Consider the following 21,625-nt stretch of genomic DNA (forward strand, 5'->3'; position numbering starts at 1 on the left):
TTCTAAATGATTTAGTATTTATTCGTTAAATCAGGCTGAAATTACTATAAACATCATTATTATCAAAATTCCTTGTGTAAACATAAGCTCGTTCTGATTCTGATAAAAAAACACCAAGTGCTTTATAACGTAGGCTATTTTATATATTTTTATTTTATATTTATATTTTAGATACAGTCGGCAACGCGTCATAGTTGGGGGGCGTGGTCGGCGTGGGGGAAAGCAGCGCGACCATCCTATGTATTTGAATGACAAAAATGTCATATTGCGAGTCATTTATGCCTGCCGACCGGCAACGATACATTGCAAATTTAACTGTAATAGGTTATGATTGCCCTTATTTAATTAAAAACTGGGCCAATGACCCAACCAAATGGCCGGAGGTGTCGTTTCCAGACTATTATATCTGGTTGAATCTTCAGGTAAGACATCGCGGAAGCTACCGGCAACACAAGCCTGTAACTCAATCAACTTGCGTATAAGTTACTATAAGTCCATAAAACCATGTCACTTACCAATTGTACGTATGCTTCACTCCAAACTATTAATCCTTTTGTAAAACGGTGATCAAAGTAGTCGCTACGAAGTTGCAGAGGGACTTTGCTGACAGTTATCCGAATTCTCACAGACTGCAGTCTGATAACCTTCAGCTGATAACGCTAATAACATCCCTTATGAAAAACAACTAAAGGAATCTTGTAGTATTTTAGGACAAACTATTATAGTAACGTTAATCCTATAGGAATACTATAGTATTTTGGGACATAGCCTAGAAGTATAGGTATTAATGAACATCACAGAAGTATTATACACTACTATAGAATACTAATAGCCATAGGATTACTATAGTTCTTTTTCGTAAGGGACGTAACGTCAGACAAATCTGGCCCACTGCCTAATACGAGTTAAACATCTACTACTATATCACACAGGGACCTCTACTCACACAGTAATCTAATAAGATATGATTAATTTTGCCATTTTGTCCTCCTATCCGGTTCTGCATGTATGTAAGAAAGGCTGTAGAACTTCAATTTGTAATTTGTTAGTTTATTGGTGGTACAGAAAACGACACCGCAACCCTTCGGCATGATCGTCCCATGTATTTCAATGAGCGCCAAGGCAATGATTTCCCCCACGGGCTAAATTCACACCACGTGACGGGGCGTTCCCGGGGGCGTTCCCAGACCAACCGACTGTATCTATACAACAAAGTAGCAGCGGTATTTAAAATATTTACAGAAATGACAGCAATTCATTAATCAAAAACTATTGTAAATTGGTAAAAACAAAAAAATATATAAATATATCGTAGGCTAATTGCTTTTTATTGACAACGTTAACAAACATGCTGTACACTTTAAAAATTCCGTGCAATAAACCCAGAAGGCGGTTCTTACATTCAGCTGATCTGATTACATAAGTGAAACCGGAGAACTTTGAACTACTACGAAAAGTAAGTCACGGCAACTTCATCGTGTTTGTGTGTCAGAAGAATCTCACGAAAAAGAAATAACAAAGCTGGAAATGTCGTCTGAAGTGTATGACTGTATAGTCATTGGCGCAGGGATCCAGGGGTCTTGCACTGCCTATCAGCTGGCCAAAAACCAGCAGAAAACTTTACTGCTGGAGCAGGTCGGTTACAGCATGATTTGCAGACTTTTTATGATTCATTCAAATGTATACACAAATGTTAGAAAAGTACCTGTTTTATCTTATCAAGACAGAATACTCATCTAAAATAGTAAATCAGTATTAATTCTTGTATAGCCTAGAACACTTGGGCTCGACTGTTGTTTTTAGTATTATTATTATTGTAACAAGGCAATGCACATCCAGTTGAACAAAGTCTATATAATTATTACAAGGACTGGTATTAGTGTTCTTCAAATTCCCCCTTTTCCCCAGTTTGTTCTGCCCCACTCCAGAGGGAGCTCTCATGGCCAGACCAGGATCATACGGAAAGCCTATGAGGAATATTTCTACACACAGATGATGCAGGAAAGCTATGAGCTCTGGGCTCAGCTTGAGGAAGAAGCAGGTGTTGAGCTGTACAGGTGAGTGCGTCTACGCATCAAAGGAAGAATGATAACATTTTCTAACCCTATATGCAACATGTAGACACTGGAAAATCAAGCGTGCCCCACAGTATGCAAAGGGACTATAATGAAATGTACCTTTAAAGTTATGGTGAGTGCTATGCCAGGTTTTGATGTACAGCTTTTTAAGTACTTCAAAACTTGTCATAGAAGAACTCACCATATGGAGCATTTTCAATCTAGACCCTGAGCATTATCCGCAGACCGCTGGGCACACACTTGTTTTTCCAGTGTCGGAGAGGTCTAATGGATCACAAGTGGATCAAGCCCACTCAGCCTTGATGCAGAATCAGTCGCCACTATCCATCTCAGCTCTCTGACGGAAGGGTCCTGATGAGAGGCCACCTGTGCCCTTGAGCATCCCAGAGACTGCTGGGCAGGGACTGAAAAATGTGTGGAAGGTTTTGAAAAGTGCTGAATTTGTTCTGTTCTTTTCTTCCTGTATATTTGCACTACTTAGATGGCACTTGCTTTTTTCAAATGAGTGGCAGTTGTTATTACTGGTTTGGTCAGGTCTAGTTTTCATACGGGTGGAAGTGTCTGTGGTGTGAAAGTGAGGGTTATGCAAAGACGTTTATGTTGGATGAGTCTGTCACAAAACCCATTGGAATAAACATTCAGTCTTGGAGTAAATGTAACAAAGTGGCTTGCAATAATCATTTAAGGCCGGTATTAATGATTTTCTTTGCATGTGGCAACATTATCTTAAATGGAAATATACACTACCATTTAAACGTTTGGGGTCAATACAATTTTTTTCATCTTATTTTGACCAAGGCTGCATTTATTTGATAAAAAATAGTCAATATTGTGAAATGTTATTACAATATAAAATCATGTTTTTAACGTTAATATATTTAGAATTTTCAGCAGCCATGCTTAAGTGGCACATGATCCTTCAGAAACACATTTATTTTGGTGCTCAGAAAATATGTATTATTATTATTGAAGTTGAAAACTAGTTGTTCTGCTTAATATTTTTGTCCAAACTGTGGTACATTTTCCAAAGAACTGAATTTATTTGACATTATAAATGTTTTTACTTTCACTTTTAATCAATTTAATGCATCCTTGCTGAATAACAATATAAAATCTTTTTGACCCCAAGCTTTTGAAGAGTATATATATCAAAATCAGTTGTTTTCTGAAGATTATTGATTAATATCTGCACACTTTTATCGCTTACAGTTTGCTAGTTAAGGATATTACACAACAGACCAATTAGAACACAGTTTAGAGATCCTTTATTATAAATAATCCTAGCCTTAGTATGTATTTAATTCATTATTGAAATATTTGTGTTCTCCATTATCAGTACATGTCCTCACAAAATGATATAGATTGATGCTGAAATTGTGCAAAACCCCCACTTTGCCTAGGGCGTTACAGTTGCTGTTCTGACTATTATTTTTGATTCATTTTCTTTTTACAATAGATTGGATTCCAGCAACTAATAAGGAAATTATTATATGCATGTTAGTTTCGATCAGAGTTAAAATGACATTAAAAATACATTTTTGAAACACTAATTTACCTCAGAAAGGTAAACCCCAACATTATGTGACCTGCCCATTTTGCTATTGAGGACAAGGGCCTTGACAAATGCATGGAGTCCTTCTTGCAGTGTCCCAAATCAAATACACACACACATACGCAGTGGGAGATTCAGTCATAAAAATCTCTGATGAATGGCCTGGACCTGTGAACTCGTGCTGCCCATGCATCATGATGGCTGGCAGATGAGGTAGGCCTTGAAAAACAGTATCCACCGAAAACAGCACGACCATCTATCACACATTGCTGATTTAAAACCTGTGTTCCCAACCTCTCATCCATAGTGCCATAACTCCTCACATTAAGACACCTGCATCACAAGCAGGCGCATACGGCACTTTGCACAATTTACACATGCCTCAAAGCACTTCCATCTAAATCAAGGTGCAGCTGTTCAACATGGACACGTAAGTCATCTTATGAACTTCCCTTCGCAGGCGCACAGGCCTACTGGTTATGGGACCAGAGAACAGCGAGGGTTTCTCACGCCTACAGGCCACAATGCAAAGCCATAAGATTCCCACAGTGGTTTTGGAGAAGCAGGAGTTCAGCCAGCACATTCCCAATGTGAATCTCCCCGACGGGAACGGAGCGCTGATAGACACCCTTGCCGGGGTGCTGTATGCGGACAGAGCCCTTCGAGCTGTACAGGTCAGCTGATCATATCACACTAAAAGATTTTTTGCTAGAAAGTGATACTTTAAATCAGCAGGCACACATTCAATTGATCACAAGAGACAGTAAATCATTTATAATGTAACAAAAGTTACATTTTTATTTCAAAGAAATGCTGTTTTTTTAACTTCCCATGATATCATTATATAACTTATTATGAATTACACAGAATAATATTAAGCAACACAGCTATTTTTTGATATCGATCAAGAATGTTTCTTATTAGAAGGATGAGGAGCATGTGAAAATTCAGCTCTGCTATCACAGAATATTTTTTTAAATATATTAAAATACAATAAATTAATATTTCATTATACGACTTTCCTTAAAATACAGTGTTTGACAGTATTTTCAGTAAATAAAATATTCTTGCACGTAAAAATCTATCAAAAGCATAAAAATCTTAGTGATCCCAGACTTGTTTTAGTGAATCATATTATTCAATTATTTATTGAAAAAATCTCTGTTTTCAGAGATAGGCTGTTGGAATGTCACACGTCAATCTTATATTTAGCTTGGCAGACCAAAGCTATCAGATGCTCATCTAATCATGTATGCAAAATGAATACATTTGCTACCATTCCAAAACCCCCGCTTTGGACCGACTGTGTTTGATCACATCCTTACAGAAGTATCACTGAAATGTTCTCCTCATGGGAGCCACGGAATCTTTTAGCTCACTTGGCAAAGAGGCATACAGACTGAAAAAGAATAACACGATATGACTTTCGGGTATAATTTCAAGTGTAGACTTGTTATTTGACATGTTAGATTCTCTTTTTATGATAAATGATGTTATTACTATTCAAATTGTTATTTTAGTTGCCAGATAAGAGTGCTCAGCTCTGTTAAAGCAATTCAAGTAGTGTGAAATAAATTCAGCGTATACTGTGGAAATAAATCGACTCCTAAACTTTCACCGTGAGAAATGTTCTTTATGTACATAACTGTACTTCAGTGTCGCCTTCACTGTGCTTTTTAAAGCTCTCGGAGATAAGATACGGCTGCAAAACTTGCTTGTTAAAGGCTCCTTACACCCTATCTAGGGAATATGGCCATGGACTTTTATACATGCCTCTGTGGACTGAATAAGCTCTGCCTACAGCAGCTACAGAGTGCGGTGATAAGCTCCCGGTTGGCTCTCACTAAGGAAACTCTATTATCTCTTGCCCGAATCTGACCAGATTTTTCCAGTTTTAACTGATCCCCGTTGACATCTCTCTGTGTCAAACTCAGCCGCTGTTAAATTTTAACCAGGCTCTCCTCACTCACTGACTGCCCTTATTAGGGTTTTCTGTCTTCGATGAGCTGTTTTGAAGAAGTTTCGTGTATGCAGTAAAGTTGAACATCCTGTAGTCAGATTGAAGCGCTTTAATCTGCTTGTGCATGTGGTGTTTGTCCGTGTGTGTTCTCTCAGAGGCTCTTTCAGTCCGCTGGGGGTGTGATAAAGGATGGGGAGAAAGTGATTGACATTACGCCTGGTGCTGTGGTCAGTGTAACCACAGGCTCTGGAGTCTACAGAGGGAGAAACCTGGTGATCACAGCTGGACCCTGGGCAAACAGACTACTCACACACACTGCACTGCAGCTGCCACTCAAGGTGCATACATATACGTACAGTGCACTCATTCTTTCTCTCATACCTACATTTTATTTTGTCCATCCATCCATTCATTCTTTTATTTACTCATCTTTTCTTCTTTCACTCACCTACTTTCTTTTTTATTTCAACCTTTCATGCATCCATTAATTAATTACATCTTTCATCCTTTCTTATATTTCTTTCTTAACCTACTTACCCTCTTTCTTTTGATAATTAATTTATTCATTCTTTCCTTTTTATCTTTCCATCTTTTTGTTATTTTTTATCTTCACCCTCTTTATTTCATCTGTTCATTTATTCATTCTCTCATTTACTCACTAGTCACTTTTTCTATCCATCCATCCATTTAATTTGTCTCGCCTACATAATTTAATTTATATTATTATTTCTTTCTTGCTTGCTTTCTTTCTTATGTGATTACTCACCTAGTAATATTACGTCTCATTAATTCAGCCATTCTTTTGTCAAATGTCTTTATTTACCCTCTTTACTTTGTCAATTTGTTTATTCTTTCCTTAATTTATCTTCTTTTTACATCTATCCTATCATTTTCTCACCTTCTTTCTTACGTTCGTCCATCCATCCATCCATCCATTATTTCATTAAATATTTCTAATTTTTCAATTACTCATCTAAACACATTATTTTTTAATCTTTCCATCCATCCAGTTGTGATATTTCTTTCTTCACCTACTTACCCGCTTTGTTTTTTTCTTCTGTTCGTTCATTAATTTTCTCAATTACTCACTTTTTCAATCTATCTGTTCATTCACCTTCTTCCTTTCTTCCATCCATCATTTAATTTTTCTAACCTATAATTTCTTTTTTTCTTTCTTTCTTTCATCATGGCATCATGGAACAATATATCAATGTGAAATGTCTGGGTTTGGAAAACAAGCTCTGAAAAAATTTGAGCGTGGGAATATATAAAGCATATTGACTACCAGCCATAGCTTGTGAAACACACACACAGCCACGTATAGATTGATCTGGATTACACCCCTGGGCAGAAAGAAAAGTGAGTTATTTGTGAATGTACAGAAACCACCTTATACTCACCTAGCAATCCTATAAACAGCTCCCGAGTCTCCAGTCCACAGAGATCTCTTATGTGTCACAGCCACGAGAGAAGTGATGGAAAAAGTACCCTGTGTTAGTTAAACTCCGAATTGGACCTAGAATTGGAATTGCATTTTTCAGGATAGCACAGGCTTGAAAGTCTGCGCTTGGGTGGGCACGACAATATATGAGCAATGAATTTTTGCGCTGGTGAATTTTTATGGTCTCTGAATGAGAAGACAGGCTGAAATATTCTGAGCTACCGAATCTTTACTCCTTATTACATTTACCCTGATGTGAGCTCAATGTCAGTGTTTATATTCATTTTTAATTTACATGCTGTTTTTTTATCTGTAATATGGGTCATTTCTTTTTGTGCAGGTTGTAAAGATTAACGTTTGCTACTGGAAGGAGAAGATCCCTGGCACCTATAGTGTCAGCCAACGTTTTCCGTGTTTTATACAGATGGAGCCGAAAGAGGGGGAATATGACATTTACGGCCTCCCGTCCAATGAGTATGCGGGACTAATGAAGGTGAGTGACAGCAGGGTTGCTGTTTTTAAAAGAACAGGTTTGGTTGGAGCCATGGCCAAGTGGTTGGCTAGCTTGTGGCGCTCAGATTGAAGTCTGGCTTGCGTCATTCCAGTTAAGGTATTAATAAGAGTTTCCATTCAATTAAATAAAGCTGAAATATAATATAAATATGACATGGACAACATGGACATGGCTAGGCTACTGAGATATCTGATATAAGTTTAAGTACTAAAGTACTAAAATTACTAAATCTGAAATAAAAATATATATTTCAGTTTTTAAAAAACTGCACACAAAAAAAACACATAACAAAATTAAAATAAAACGTAATTTAAAATAATAATAAATACTATAATAGTACATAAATAAAAACAAATAAAAAAACTGTCCATGCCATGTTTTGCTAAAAAAAGAAATGTACAAAAAGGTCAAAATACAGTTTAAACCACTTTGTTAGGGACCGTTCACACAGAACACGTTTTTTCATTGCACCGCGCTACTTATCCATTGTTTTCTTGCTAGACACACACGTTTGACTGTTCCACTCGCGTCAATGTCTTTTGCTGCGAAATATGGCTCTCAAGTTAAAAGTTGTTAAACAGAACTCATTTCAAGACCCTTTTTCTTTCCATTTACCTGTATCTCGTGTTTTTAACTGCAAATACACGTTCTGTGTGAATGGCCCATAGCCTGCTCTTCTATTTGTCTCATGTTTTTGATTTTAAAAAGCACTTCTCCTTGGCAACAATAGATATGGATTACTCTAAACCACCATAACAATATGTACCACAGACAATTGCATTACTGTAACTGCCTGCCCACATCTCATAAAAAAGCCACAGAGATTCAACACCATAGTGTTTCATCCTTTGTTAATTAATCCACAATTCCCTCATGTGGCAAAACAGGACACATGCACACTCAGAGAGCTTTCGGAGACCGAGTATCAGTGACTCTATAGCTCTCTGAATGGATACATGGTCCTTGATGCTTTTACAGAAGCAGAGAAGAAGCACTCTCCTCTTGTCTGTGTTCTCCTGGTACTAATGGCTCGGTTTCAGTATGCAGGAGAGCCCAGCAGGAGTCTTCAGTCTCATCACACTTAGCAAGGCTGAATGGGAGAGCACAGATGGCTGTGTCATGTTAGATGCATTATGTCTGCTCTAGTCGCTGGAGTCTGCCTTCTGCACGTATATCTGCTGCTTCTCCGAGCATACCGAGCGGTGGATCACAGATCCGTAATGTATCATAGGTCAGTTTGGCTTTATGGATCATAGTGTGCATGCATGTGTCTGAGCAGGTGTGTTACCACATGGGCAGCGAGACTGAACCGGATGAGCGAGATAAACAGACGGATAGAGGCGACATCGATATTCTCATGCGCTACATCACCCGCTGTCTCCCTGGGCTGGTGCCAGTGCCCGCTGTGGTGGAGAGCTGCATGTACACGGTGAGTGACTTCATTGCTTGTCCTTAGGTGCCATCGCTGATCTGCTAGACCAAACTTTCTTTCTCACTTAAGGAGAGAAGAGGAATACCATGTTTTAATACATGGCTCATATTTTATTCTGACATGCCATTTGATTGAACGGTTGCTGGAATTGAACCAAGGCATTCATTTCAGGTCTACGTGGGTGTTTTTTTTTTAGACTTCTAGACATTTAGAATGTCTTAACCAGACATGACCTGATATGGTGAAAAGTGATTAAAGCTATTTCTTTCATGGAAATTCTGACTTTTGTCCAAAATCAGACATGACAGGATATTTTGTGGGATGCTTGATTTCTGTCTCAATAGCAATACTACAGTGAACCTCAAAAATGTTCAATTCAGCAAATTTGAACCCCACCCCCAAACCCATTCTCATTAAAGGATGTATCAGCGATTGACAGGGCAGGGATATGTAGCTCATTTGCATTTAAGGTGGTACACACCAAAGCAGCTCTTTTTAAAACAGGCCCCAAAAATGACATTTTCAAATAGTTATAATAAATTAACTGTGGGGTATTTTGTGCTGAAATTTCACAAATACATTCTGTGGACACCCGAGACCAATATTACATCTTGTAAAAATGGGCATAATAGGTGCCCTTTAGTGTAAGGTAAAATAAAACAGTGTCACGAAGAAAAAAAAAACCTTTGTTTTAAAGGGGAAATGACATGATAAATCAAACTTTCCTTGATCTTTTGTCATATAAGAGGGAGAGGGGTTTGTACCATTAAAACATTCTGCAAGTTTCATAGTTTAAAACACCGTCCTCATTATAAAATAAAATAAAAATTAACCAAGCTCCAAAAGAAAAAAAATTGTCATGTTGGACGTTAGACGTAAGACGTTAAGACATTAAGAATAAGGTTTTTAACATTATCAAACCATAAGCCATTCACTCTGAGACGTATAATCACTGACTCTGTCTACACTGGATACAGAAGCCCATTTAATGTTTGTTGACGCCTAATTACTTGTCGCTGGAAACTTCGCATCACATCTGATTGGGTCACAGAGTTAGCCTCTCATTGAAAGGCACATTATGCAAGTTTCAACCGCAAGAGGTCACTTATTCAAAACTATAACAAAGGCTTATTCAAAACAATAAATGTCAGCGTGGAATCATGGGAGTTGTGGTCTTCACCTCCAAAGCTGATGGAAAGCAATCCGACCAATTTGAAGAAAGGAGAACAATTTGACGAATTAAATATTTAGGTAACGCAGTGCTTTACTTTTTCGATATTGATCGATATTGGAATATCATATTAATAAAAGCTGGATGACATCTTTTGCTAAATGCCTGTAATTCTTTTTTAGATATAGTGTATGGCAGAGAAAATACTGTATTACTGTTACTACAAATAAAGCTCTTTCTGATCATTCCATGTTAGCCACAAAATAGTATTGTTTCTGAGGCATAATACAAACATGTTACTCACAGTAAATCAAGAAAACAAGACATTCAAACAATAAGAACCATGCTGTGTAAGAAGCTATATGCTCATGCTTGAGCTATTTAACAATTATTCATTTTCTGTCCATAAGGTATCCGAACAGTTGCTCAACTAAAAAAGGCAAATCGAGGGTAATATGACGTCATTAACGCAATGTTGTTACACTGGTTAAAATTGCGCATTTCTCTGGATTTAAACATTGTTAGAAAAAAATGTGATAATGTAAGTTCACGTCAACAAAACATATTACATTGATATAGCGGTTTTGGGATATTTTAATCCAAAAAATGTGCATATGGTGCCTTTGATGCATCAGTATATCAAAAAAGTAAATTCTCTCAAAGCAGGTTTTCAGTTTTTAACTTTGCATGACCAAGGACAGTTTCCATCCAGATGGGTGAAATGAGAAAATAATACAAACACAGATCTATTAACTGCCCTGTCATGAGTTCAACAGAAGACCTATGAGCACAGTTCAGGATTAAAGCCAGAAACTGAGTGGAACATTACAAAGCAAGCAGTTCCCTAGAAGCATGCTGCACAGAGCTGTCTTCTTCCATACAATTTACAGGACAGAACAACATCTCAGTCAGCCAACCACTGTATCGATTGCTTTCATACTTCAAAGGAAAAATATACAAGTGGCTCGAAATGAATCAAAACAATGATTTCTGCTGAATCGGTCTCTGTTTGTAGTATTCAGTGAAAAAGCGTCTGTAGAAACAAAACAACTGTTTAAAAGTTTGGGGTCGGTAGGATCTTTTGATGTTTTTGAAAGTAGTCTCTTGAGCTCATCAAGGCTGCATTTATTTGACAGCAATATGGTAAAAAAAAGATCAGGTTTGAGTATTTCTAGCATTTAATTTATTCCCATGTTTCAGCATCATTACTCCAGTCTTCTTCAGTGTCACATGACCCTTCAGAAATCATTTCTATATGCCGATTTAGCGCTCAAGAAACATTTACTGTATTATTTTTATTGTTGTATAACTGTTGAGCAGCTTAATATTTTTTGTGGAAACTGTGATGGATTCTCTTATGAATAGAAATTCAAAAGAACATTTGAATTTATTTGAAATAGAAATCTTTTCAGTCTATCAATATAAAAGTTTTATTGTCAATTTTGATCACTCTAATGTGTCCTAGCTGAATAAAAGTATTCATTTCTTTTAAAACAACCTCTGAACGGTAGTGTCCAAAGAAGTAGTTCAAATTTGTAGTTCATTCCTCAGTCAATTTGTTCATCTCTTAAGCTTATCTTAAATTAAGTTCAGTTCAAACAGTGCTCATAATTCATGCCGTGTGCCTGTGCAGAGTACGAAAAGGTCAAATATTTGCAGAAATAATTACAATCTAGTCTTGATGTTTAACATTCCCCTGCTTCGTTGTTTGTAGGTCACACCAGACCACCACTTTGTCCTTGATTCCCACCCAACCTACGGCAACATCATCATCGGTGCTGGATTCTCAGGTCAGTTCGAGCTCTAATGAACTCAGTATACTCCCATCCCTGTAAAACACAGGCACACAGTCACAAAGACTCTGAGAGATGTCTTAACTTTTTAATGAGGGATTGGAACAGGGCGCTGGTGAAGGACAGGAAGCGAAGCCCCCAGTGCGGGGGGCTTTTATCGTTTAATTAAAGGTGGTTGTCGGCTCCCCAGGCTCCTGTGTGCTCCCGAACCCGCCTCTCAGGGGGCCAAAGGGTTCACCTGACATTTGTTCCATCTGTTCACATCACCTCCTCCTTAGACTAATTATGGGGCTAATTAAATTCCGCTGGTAATCACTTCAGAGAAGCGCTGGTTAGCAGCACGAGGCGCGGATAGTGGCGTTTGGTGGAAGAAGGGGTTAGGAAGAGAAATTTAGTATTATGGCGGCCCTGCGTAGCTATTCATCTTTGTCCCCAGTTAAAGGAGCTGCTTTGGAGGTGTCACGGAAGCATTGTGTGGCTGCCTCACTTTACTGGTGCCGTCCCATTGCTCTGGCACATCGCACACTAATGATTTATGATATATATTCTTCTGCCTTAATAATACATTACAACTCTGATAGGAGCAGAGGAATGCTCACTATTAACCTCTCCCTGCCTCTTCTCATTTTATTGTCTGCCATAATGAGAGTGCTTCGGCTTCCCGCTGCTCTCCTGCCCTCGGCGCAGCTGTTGTATTTGCGGCTTGGGAAAAACTAAAGGGTGCGAATTGGATCAGTTTCAGGGGCAAACACACAAACTATAGAGCTTGGGCTGGAAGTTGCCCTTCTTTCCATTCGGAATTTGTCTCAAGACAATCTCCCAACTCAAGGCTCTCCGGTTGCCATGGATACCCAGTCACATCAGTGGGGTTTAAGCAAGAACAGAAGACCCTCCATGCGGACATCTGCCGGTCAAAACCATATCCACTCACAGACCAGCCTTGCAGACTTCAAACAGCCACCCAATCCGCAAAGGCTAGAGCTGAGAGCGTCCGAGAAGAAGATTGCAGTGCATTTTAAACGTCTCACCCAGCTCCATTTCTTAAAGGGATAGTTCACCTCAATTGTTGATTGATAGTTCAACTGTATTCTTTGCGCTGTGGAGCACAAAAGGAGAAATTCTAAGGATTGTGCTGGTTGTTCGCGTTCTATCCAGTTACTATAAATGGGGACTAAAGCTTTTTCAAAAACATGCAAAAGTTAGAAAAAAGTATTATTTATTATATAATTTATTATAAAAAGTATTATTTATTATAAAATTATAAAATAAATCATGAATTCTAAAGTCATAGTTTTTGTGAGAAACTGACTGAAATTCAATCATTATTCACTCATGATTTAAATTTGAGAATCGTCTCAATTTGATTCATGGTTAGTTTTGTGAACTTAAGCAGCTGATTCATTAAAAAGAAAATCACTTTTTTTCTTTTTGAACTATTTGTTCATGAATCAATTATTGGATAATATCAAGATTTTCTTAGAACTTCAAAAACTTTTCAGTCAGTTTCTCACACAAAAGTATCATATGGATTCAGAAGTCTTTGTATACAGTCTATATTTGAAATGGGACACTTATTATATTTTTTTATGGTGCAGTTGAGTAGAAGCTTGATCATTGTAATTGCATGGCAAATACAGACATGTACACTTGTGAACATCGTTCAAAGGTTTAGAAAAAAAATGATACTTTTATTCACGAAAGACAGATTGATCAAAAGTGACAATAAATTTTGTGACAATTTCTATTTCAGATTCAAGCTGTTATTTTAAATAATCTATTCATTTTTTAATCCTAAAAGAAAATAGTTTCCACAAAACTATTAAGCATAACAACTGTTTTTTAGTGATATAATAATAAGAAAAGTTTCTTGAGCACTAAATCAGCATATTGAATGATGAAGAATCATGTGACGCATTTAAAATATTTTTTACAAAAATCTGTTCACAATTACTATTTTTTATAAAATAACTGTGGCCTTGGTGAACATAAGAGACTTAATATAAAAACATTGAAAGATCTTACCGGCTTTTGAACAGTAGTGTACATTATTACTTATTTCTGAATGAAAGATTGGAATGACATGAGGAAATAGTAATAATGACAGAATTTTCATTTTAAGCTAAATATATCTCTCTAACACAAAAAATAAAACATACATGTACATAACCATGGTATGAAGCCTCTGATAGTCCACTCAATAAAGGAGAACAATATTCTTAATTTTCTGGACCATTTTGCCAAAACCCACCCAAAAAATAAACGTCCAATGACAGCGGGTGTGATGGTGCCAGCATGATTGGGAGGTTCTCTCTCTCTCTCTCTCTATGCTCTCTCTCTCTCTCTCTGCTCTCCTATGCAAAGGCTTTCTGAGTCAGACCATGGACGACATATAATGGCTATTTATAGAGGTCGGTTGTATATTCCCGAGAGGTGCGGTTCTTTTACCCCAGTGGATTGAATGAATGTCAGATCCACCCTATGATGACTCACCTCTAAGTAAATTTTGTTTATTTATTTATTTTCATATTCTTTCTCCACAGGCCACGGCTTCAAGTTCGGCCCTATCATAGGGAAGGTGCTCTCTCAATTGGCCATGGGGCAGGTTCCCTCACACGACCTCTCACCTTTCAGTATTAAACGTTTCCAATCCCATGCCATGCCTTCACTTTAAGTCCAAGACCCCACAATGACAAAGCTGCATTTTACATATTAATAAAACAAAATGTTGATGTCTGACTAACTGAGATATGTTAATTCATTAACCAATAACACTGTAAGGAGGCATGGTGGTCACAGTGATTTTGCCAAGATATGTTCCTGTGTCCACATATTTTGTTGATCCTGGAACAACATTCCTGTCTGAAAATGCAGTCCTAACCCTATCCATAACTAAATGGAAATATCAATAGAAACTATAATAGTATCTCAATTATACTAAAATAACACTGATTCGACTACAATTTTCATGATATATCTTACAGTAAATCTACTTTGCACTTCATCAAGCTCTTTTTTAATGCAAAAATATGGATTATGTGTACACCACCCTAATGTGATTATATAAAAAAATAGGATTAACCATTTTAAATAAAAATAAAAAACAACCTCATCTTCTTCTTTATCGTAGTGTTAATGAACCAGTTCTTTTGTATGGTGCCATTTTCTTTTATCATTTTAGTCACTAATAAGAACAAACTTGTAAAGATAACTCAGTTAGCCAGCAAAATTATTGGTGTTTCAACTTAAAGTTTATCTAACTGTAAAGTCATTCATGATCCGTAAAGTATTGACAATTATACATGTTTCTGATCATCAACTTCATCACAGAGAGGATCAGCCACTGGTGTGCTACTCTTTTGTCAATGTTTGTGATTTGGTGTGTTAATTATTGTATAATTTTGTATAGATCTGAATGTTCTATACAGTATGTCTTTATTATGTGCACCACTGTGGAAAAGAAGTTCCTCTTTGAGGACAGATAAATACATAATTTATCAATTAAAAATGGCTGATTTCCCCATTAACTTTCATGTAAAAAGCCTGCTGAGAATCCTTTTATGAAACTTTTTATGAAAACTCAATGCCTTCAGGAGAAGGATGACGGATCAATAACCTCCAATGCTGATCGCAAGAGTAAGTCCGCCATGTTTCAACATCTGCTACACTGACAAGGGAGCCATTAGCCTCCTGCAACGAGTTTGTAACAGTATCGTCTGAAACTGTCTGATTGTGAAGGCATTCATCTGTGGCCAGCAGCATTAAAATTAAAGTGCACACTTGTCAGTTTTTATGATTGTGCACATTACTCCTCCTCGGCGCCTCGGAGAAAGAGGTCTGGTGGCAAAGAGGGCATATTGTTAAAAAGACATCAGCTGTCGAGCTATTTGTCTTTAAAAAGTCAGCGTCATTTGTTGACTTGCTGCCTGGACCCATTTCCCCCTGTAAACATGTTAATCACTAATCAGGCAGCCTTTTACTCTAGGCGTCCACCGACACCATCAGGGGGAATGAGGAAATTATACAATGTGACAGCAGGTTACCAGGGGGCCCCATTCATCCTCCTGGTTAGAAGTTAGCGCGCATTGATAGTATTAGTGTATTGATGGCCATATTAAAATGCCATCAAACATGCAGGAGCTAATGTTTATCACCTCTGATGAGTGCGAACCTGATGAGTTATTGTGAAGGCAATGGCTTTGAGGTTAAATGAATGCAGCTCCAGGCTTCTTCATTGGCTCGCTTATGCGTGGAAGGGTCATTTCCGTGGCTTGGGTCTAACGGAGAGCTTTTTTTTTTCTAGAAAAGTCAAAATAGCTCTCTATTGCTGATAATTTACTCACCCCCATGTCATCCAAGTTGTCCATGTCTTTCTTTCTTCAGTCGAAAAGAAATAAAGGTTTTTGATGAAAACATTCCAGGATTTTTCTCCATATAATGGACTTCACTGGGAACCAAACGGTTCAAGGTCCAAATGAGAGTTTCAGTGCAGCTTCAAAGGGCTTTAAACGAGACCAGACGATGAATAAGGGTCTTATCTAGCGAAACGATGGGCCATTTCAAAAATATATAAAAAAGTTTATGTTTTATAAGCACAAATGCTCGGCTTGCTCTGTTCTGTGATGAGCGTTCGTGAGTCTCCTCTCAAAATGAACGAATCTTTTTCCGAGTCATGACTCGAAGCGTCCTAGATAAGACCCTTATTCATAGTCTGGTGTCATTTAAAGCCCTTTGAAGCTGCACTGAAACTCTCATTTGGACTTTGAATCGTTTGGTTCACAATGAAGTCCATTATATGGAGAAAATCCTGAAATGTTTTCATCAAAAACCTTAATTTGTTTTCGACTGAAGAAAGAAAGACATGGACATCTTGGATGAGATGGGGGTGAGTAAATTATCAGCAAAAAGTTTTTTTTTTTTTAAAGTGAACTACTCCTTTAAGGATTGGGAGAAAGAGAGAATCGGGTTGTTCGCTGGTAAACGTGCCTTCTGAAATAATGCGGGGTGCGGGACGCCTGAAGGAAGACGATTTTAAGATATTTTAAAATGTAATTTGCTATTGTGATTGCAAAGCTGGATTTTAAGCATCATTACTCCAGTCTTCAGTGTCACATGATCCTTCAGAAATCATTCTAATATGCTGATTTGCTGCTCAAAAAAAAACATTTCTTATAATTATCCATGTTGGGAACAATGCTTATTTATGTGGAAACCAGGACATTTTATTTTCAGTATTCTTTGAGGAATATAAAGTACAAAAGAACATCGTTTATTTGAAATAGATTTGTAGATTCTGTCAAGTCTATTACACTAACATTACACATTCGTCTTGTAGTATTGCAGAATTCATTTCAATGAACATAAATAGAAATGTCTTGATGCGAGCAATAGAGGGTTAAAGCAAAATTCTGATATCAATCTATCAAGTGTTTTTTTTCATCAGCCACCACTTCATAGCAGAGAGGAGGATGACAAAAACAGCTGTACTGTAACTCAATCTCAAAACTCATAGAAATAAGTACAGGCTGCTGTTTATCTTATAAGCATATCACTCTTGCTGTGTTTCCCTCTCTCAAATATTGCCCTCTCCAGGGAAATGGCAAAAATAAATGACCTTCGGGAAGTTGTCAATATCGGGTGGACATGCACAAGGATGAAGAAAAGCGCACATTGACTGACAACAGAGACAGAAAGTCTTGTGTTGCTATGGTGATGAGAGATGTTTACCTCTGTAAAGGACTGGACAGATTGGACAGGGGGTTTAGTTTAAGCACAGGGCTCAAACCGCCTGCCTGTGATTTGGATTGTCCTTGACTGAGGATGCATCATGACATTGTCTCATATAAGCAACACATCCTCTCAAAAAATGAAACAAGTTGTACTTTTATTTTGAGCTGTCATATTTCTCTCCTTGTTTTTGCAGCATTAGTCATTTAGCAATGACTATTAATTCCTTCACTAAGAAAATGGAAAGTATCAGAAATACAAATGTACAACCCTGACAGCAGTTTATGATTCAGCCTCAATTATCACCCCTCGAAAACAAGTGCTTTACAGCTATAGGACAGGAAGGGCAAAATAAACTCATTACATTTAAACCAACTACAAGCTTACTAGATCAAATAATACCCATTACTGGAAGAGTTACCTGCAGCAGAATAGCCCCTTCTTAATATTATTAACTCATCTCTATGACTGGGTAATGTCCCAGGACATTTTAAGCTGGCAGTTAATAATCTTCTCATTAAGAAACTACAACTAGATCCAAATTAATTGGCAAATTACAGACCCATTTTAAATCTGTTTGTCTAAAGTACTAGAAACAGCTGTGCTCGATCAATTGTGCACCTTCCTGCAAAAAATAAATAAATAAAAAAGATATCTATGAAAAATTTGACTTGGGATTCAGGCTACATTACTTACACTCTAAAAAAATGCTGAGTTGTTTTAACCCAATTTCGGGTAAAATATGGACAAACCCAGCCATTGTGGCTGGGTTTGTTCATATTTTACCCAAAATTGGGTTAAAACAACCCAGCTTTTTTTAGAGTGTACTTTTAGCTTCTGACCAAGGTTGCATCTCATGACTAGTTTTACTTGATCTTAGTTAGAGGAGGATGAAGGAGGATGTCACGATGACATCATGACATTACACTGGTATTCAGGGACAAGCATTTAGATTGGTTTAGATCAGACCGTTACCATTCTGTTTATTTAAACAGGGAATTATGCATGCAACATCTGAGTTAGGCCCTCTGCTATTTTCAATATACTGTACATGCTGGCCCCTGGTAATATTATTAGAAAGCATGGAATTAGTGATGATACAATGATACTCAGTTATACATTTCATCATAACCAGAAAAAATCCCTAAATTATCCAATATATATAACTTATGTTGAGTCTCCCACTTTAAATCTAGATTAAAGAAACATCTCTTTAGCCAAGCATTCAAATAATACATCTCATAAACTTGTCATCAGGTGAAGTGCATATGATTATTATTTGCTTGAAATATTATGAGCAGCAGCTATGCTGATTCTACTTGCTTATCGGTTTCTAACTCGAGATGCCAACTAGATATTATGCCAGCTCCAGTTTGGATCCAGTCTGTTACGCAGATTTCAGAAGCCCCAACCCCTGCGAGGACTTCAAATAACACGAATTGTGAATCAACACACACAACTGCCAAATTTTCTATATATTGTAATAATTATGATCACAACTTGTAATATCTGCTTAAATGATATTGTTTTGCCTAAATATGACGAAATGTAGGTCGAAATTAGGCACAATACCGGTAGTGAACCGAGTTCTTGTGTATGGCTCTGCCTGTGAACTCAGTGGTGTGCTGTTTTGTTCTTTCAGTACTAGACATGTTCTAGTATGTGAGGTTTGTTTTGATGTGTACGTCTACCTTTTCATTTGCCCGGAGATGTCGCTTAACAAAACAACTGACATTATGGGAAGAGAACGCAGGTTACGATATAGGCTACACTGCCCCCATAGCAGATGACTGTCTAGGCACACCAGGTAAGAAGTGAGCGCCACTCCTTGTTTTTCTGTTTTGTTAGGTAGTTCAGTTGGGGTGGCGGATGCACCGGCGATGTTGGTTTATTTTCTACATTTTTCTTTGGTTAGGTTAGGTTTAGATTAAGAATTGTTTTGTAATTTTGTTCTTTCTTTTGGCGCCGCTTTTGTACTTTTCCCATTTATTGTTTGTCTGTTCACACAATAATTTTGTACATCTATAGCGCACTTTATTATTGTTGCTTTGACTGGATTCAGTGGCTTTGGCTTGTTGTAAATAAAGTTCAGTTTATTTTTCCCTTCAAGAAGAGCCTGTTATTCCACCACAACATATCACCTCAAGCAGTACGTTAATATATAAATGTTGCGGTATCTGCCCTAGACTTTTCAAGGTTCGTAACATATCTGGACTTATGGATTTCACTCAGAGACAGTCACCTCTGATAAAAAATGACTCTATAAATTGTAATAGAAACATGCATTTTCTGTAAATGTGTGATATCTATTGTGAAAAGCTTTATAGAAATAAATGTGAATTTAATTGAATTAAGGTTATTGCAGGTACATTAGCAGCGTTTTATTATTTTTAAGTCATCAGACGCAGGTAAACCGAGTTTAATTAATATTCCATTTTCGCATCTTTTATTTGTATCACATCAACAACACTCCCACGCTTTCGTGAGAAATATTTTAGATGCAAGTCACACAAAATTAGTTGGTGTGATTAAAAAAAACAACAACAACATTTGGACATCATCACACCCTTGCGGGAAAAAAAACACTGTAGTTTTTCTAAATATAAGCGCTTCTCTCTGCTGTCAGTGTGTTGTTCACTGTAGATTCCACCTTGTCTTACATCTGTTTTTTATCAGCCGTGTGAAATACAGAATAAATGATGTTTACAGCTCAAACACCCAGTCATTTTAAATCTATGACCCTGCACCTGCTGTGGAGCCTGAAATCGAGTATCATGAGCTCGAAACCCCAACGGTCTTTTTTTTTTTTGGCCTTCTGTGATATTTATATCCACAGATGAATGTGTAATAAAAATGGGGTCAGGCCTCCCTGACCCCTGCCAGTCATACCCCAAGGTTTATGTAATGCTGCACACCCTGCCTCAAGAGACGGGCATTAATTAGTGGCTGTCTACCAAAACCATCGCTCCTTTAGACTTCGATAGCAAACACAATGCTCTGTCCCTGGAGTAATCAACCTGCAGCACACTGGCTGCCCGCATAAACCCCAGAGGAGCTCTTTGCAAGAAGACATTGTGAGGGTCAAGAGGGCCAGAATTCATTCCAACAGGGGGAGATCAGAGAACATGGAAGCGCAGACTATGATGACAGCACCAGTAAAGATCAATATCCCTGGGTTATGACAGAGCAGAGTAGTGTAGAGCCAGCATATGAGTCCCTTGGGGGACATTTTTTTTTTTTTTTTGACAAGAGTTCACCTTAGGGATTAAACTGAAAATATAAAAAATAGTGGATTACCCTGCAATAAATGGAAATGGAATTAAAAACCTGTTATTTGGTCAGCTAAGTTACTATATGTAATGGAAAAAAAGGTTTATTTAATCATCAATAATGAATTGTAATATACATTGATTTAACAGAACACTACATGCCATTTACTGTCAAAAATCATTTTAGAAGTGAATTATGAGTTACACTGATATATGTTGTATTTGTAATATTTAATAAACATTTAAAGGGGACATATGCTAAATCCACTTTTTTAGCACTTAAATGCATTTTGTTGTATATTTGGAGTGTTTATAAGTACAGAAATTTTAAAATTATTCTCTTCAGGTGCTTCATTTATATCTTTATATTCTGTTTTGGTAATATTTTGCAACCTGTTTGGATTTTTCTGTTCTCGTATTTTGAACAATTACGTCACAGTATTTGCAGTGGAAATGACCAATAAGGACATTGACTACTGGACCAACACTTCGAGCAATCCGCCATTATTATTTCTCGCTCCGATTTTGTAGTCCAAGCTCAATGATGCAGAAGTTACGAAAGGGCTAGTCAAAATGTTCAGTTGTTGGATGCAGTGACCTGAAACACTTCAAGGATTCCAACTTCAACAACCTCCGCCTGTATAAAGAAGGGTTTGCCGATCGATTTCGCCTGAATAAAGGGGTCAATTTC

At 37.4% G+C, this 21,625-nt stretch overlaps 1 protein-coding gene across 1 annotated transcript; it reads left to right on the forward strand.

The window, feature by feature from the left end:
* The first annotated feature begins 1,252 nt into the window (after positions 1-1,252).
* On the forward strand, positions 1,253-14,677 carry pipox (pipecolic acid oxidase). The gene is made up of 8 exons (XM_039671223.2): positions 1,253-1,635; positions 1,909-2,057; positions 4,091-4,304; positions 5,746-5,928; positions 7,372-7,524; positions 8,825-8,974; positions 11,863-11,938; positions 14,482-14,677. Exons 1-8 carry the CDS (start codon positions 1,528-1,530, stop codon positions 14,610-14,612), a joined length of 1,164 nt encoding a protein of 387 aa, XP_039527157.2. The 5' UTR covers positions 1,253-1,527; the 3' UTR covers positions 14,613-14,677.
* Positions 14,678-21,625: the final 6,948 nt, after the last annotated feature.

This window comes from Pimephales promelas, chromosome 16 (assembly GCF_988280905.1).
Source record: "Pimephales promelas chromosome 16, fPimPro1.hap1.1, whole genome shotgun sequence".
Taxonomy (NCBI): Eukaryota; Metazoa; Chordata; class Actinopteri; order Cypriniformes; family Leuciscidae; genus Pimephales; species Pimephales promelas.

What these genes read in the sequence shown, in the direction of transcription:
- pipox (XM_039671223.2), top strand. Translation starts at nt 1,528, where the DNA reads ATGTCGTCTGAAGTGTATGACTGTATAGTCATTGGCGCAGGGATCCAG. An exon ending in AGTATGCGGGACTAATGAAG is followed by an intron (nt 7,525 to 8,824) that starts GTGAGTGACAGC and finishes GTGTCTGAGCAG; the next exon opens with GTGTGTTACCACATGGGCAG. An exon ending in CATCGGTGCTGGATTCTCAG is followed by an intron (nt 11,939 to 14,481) that starts GTCAGTTCGAGC and finishes CTTTCTCCACAG; the next exon opens with GCCACGGCTTCAAGTTCGGC.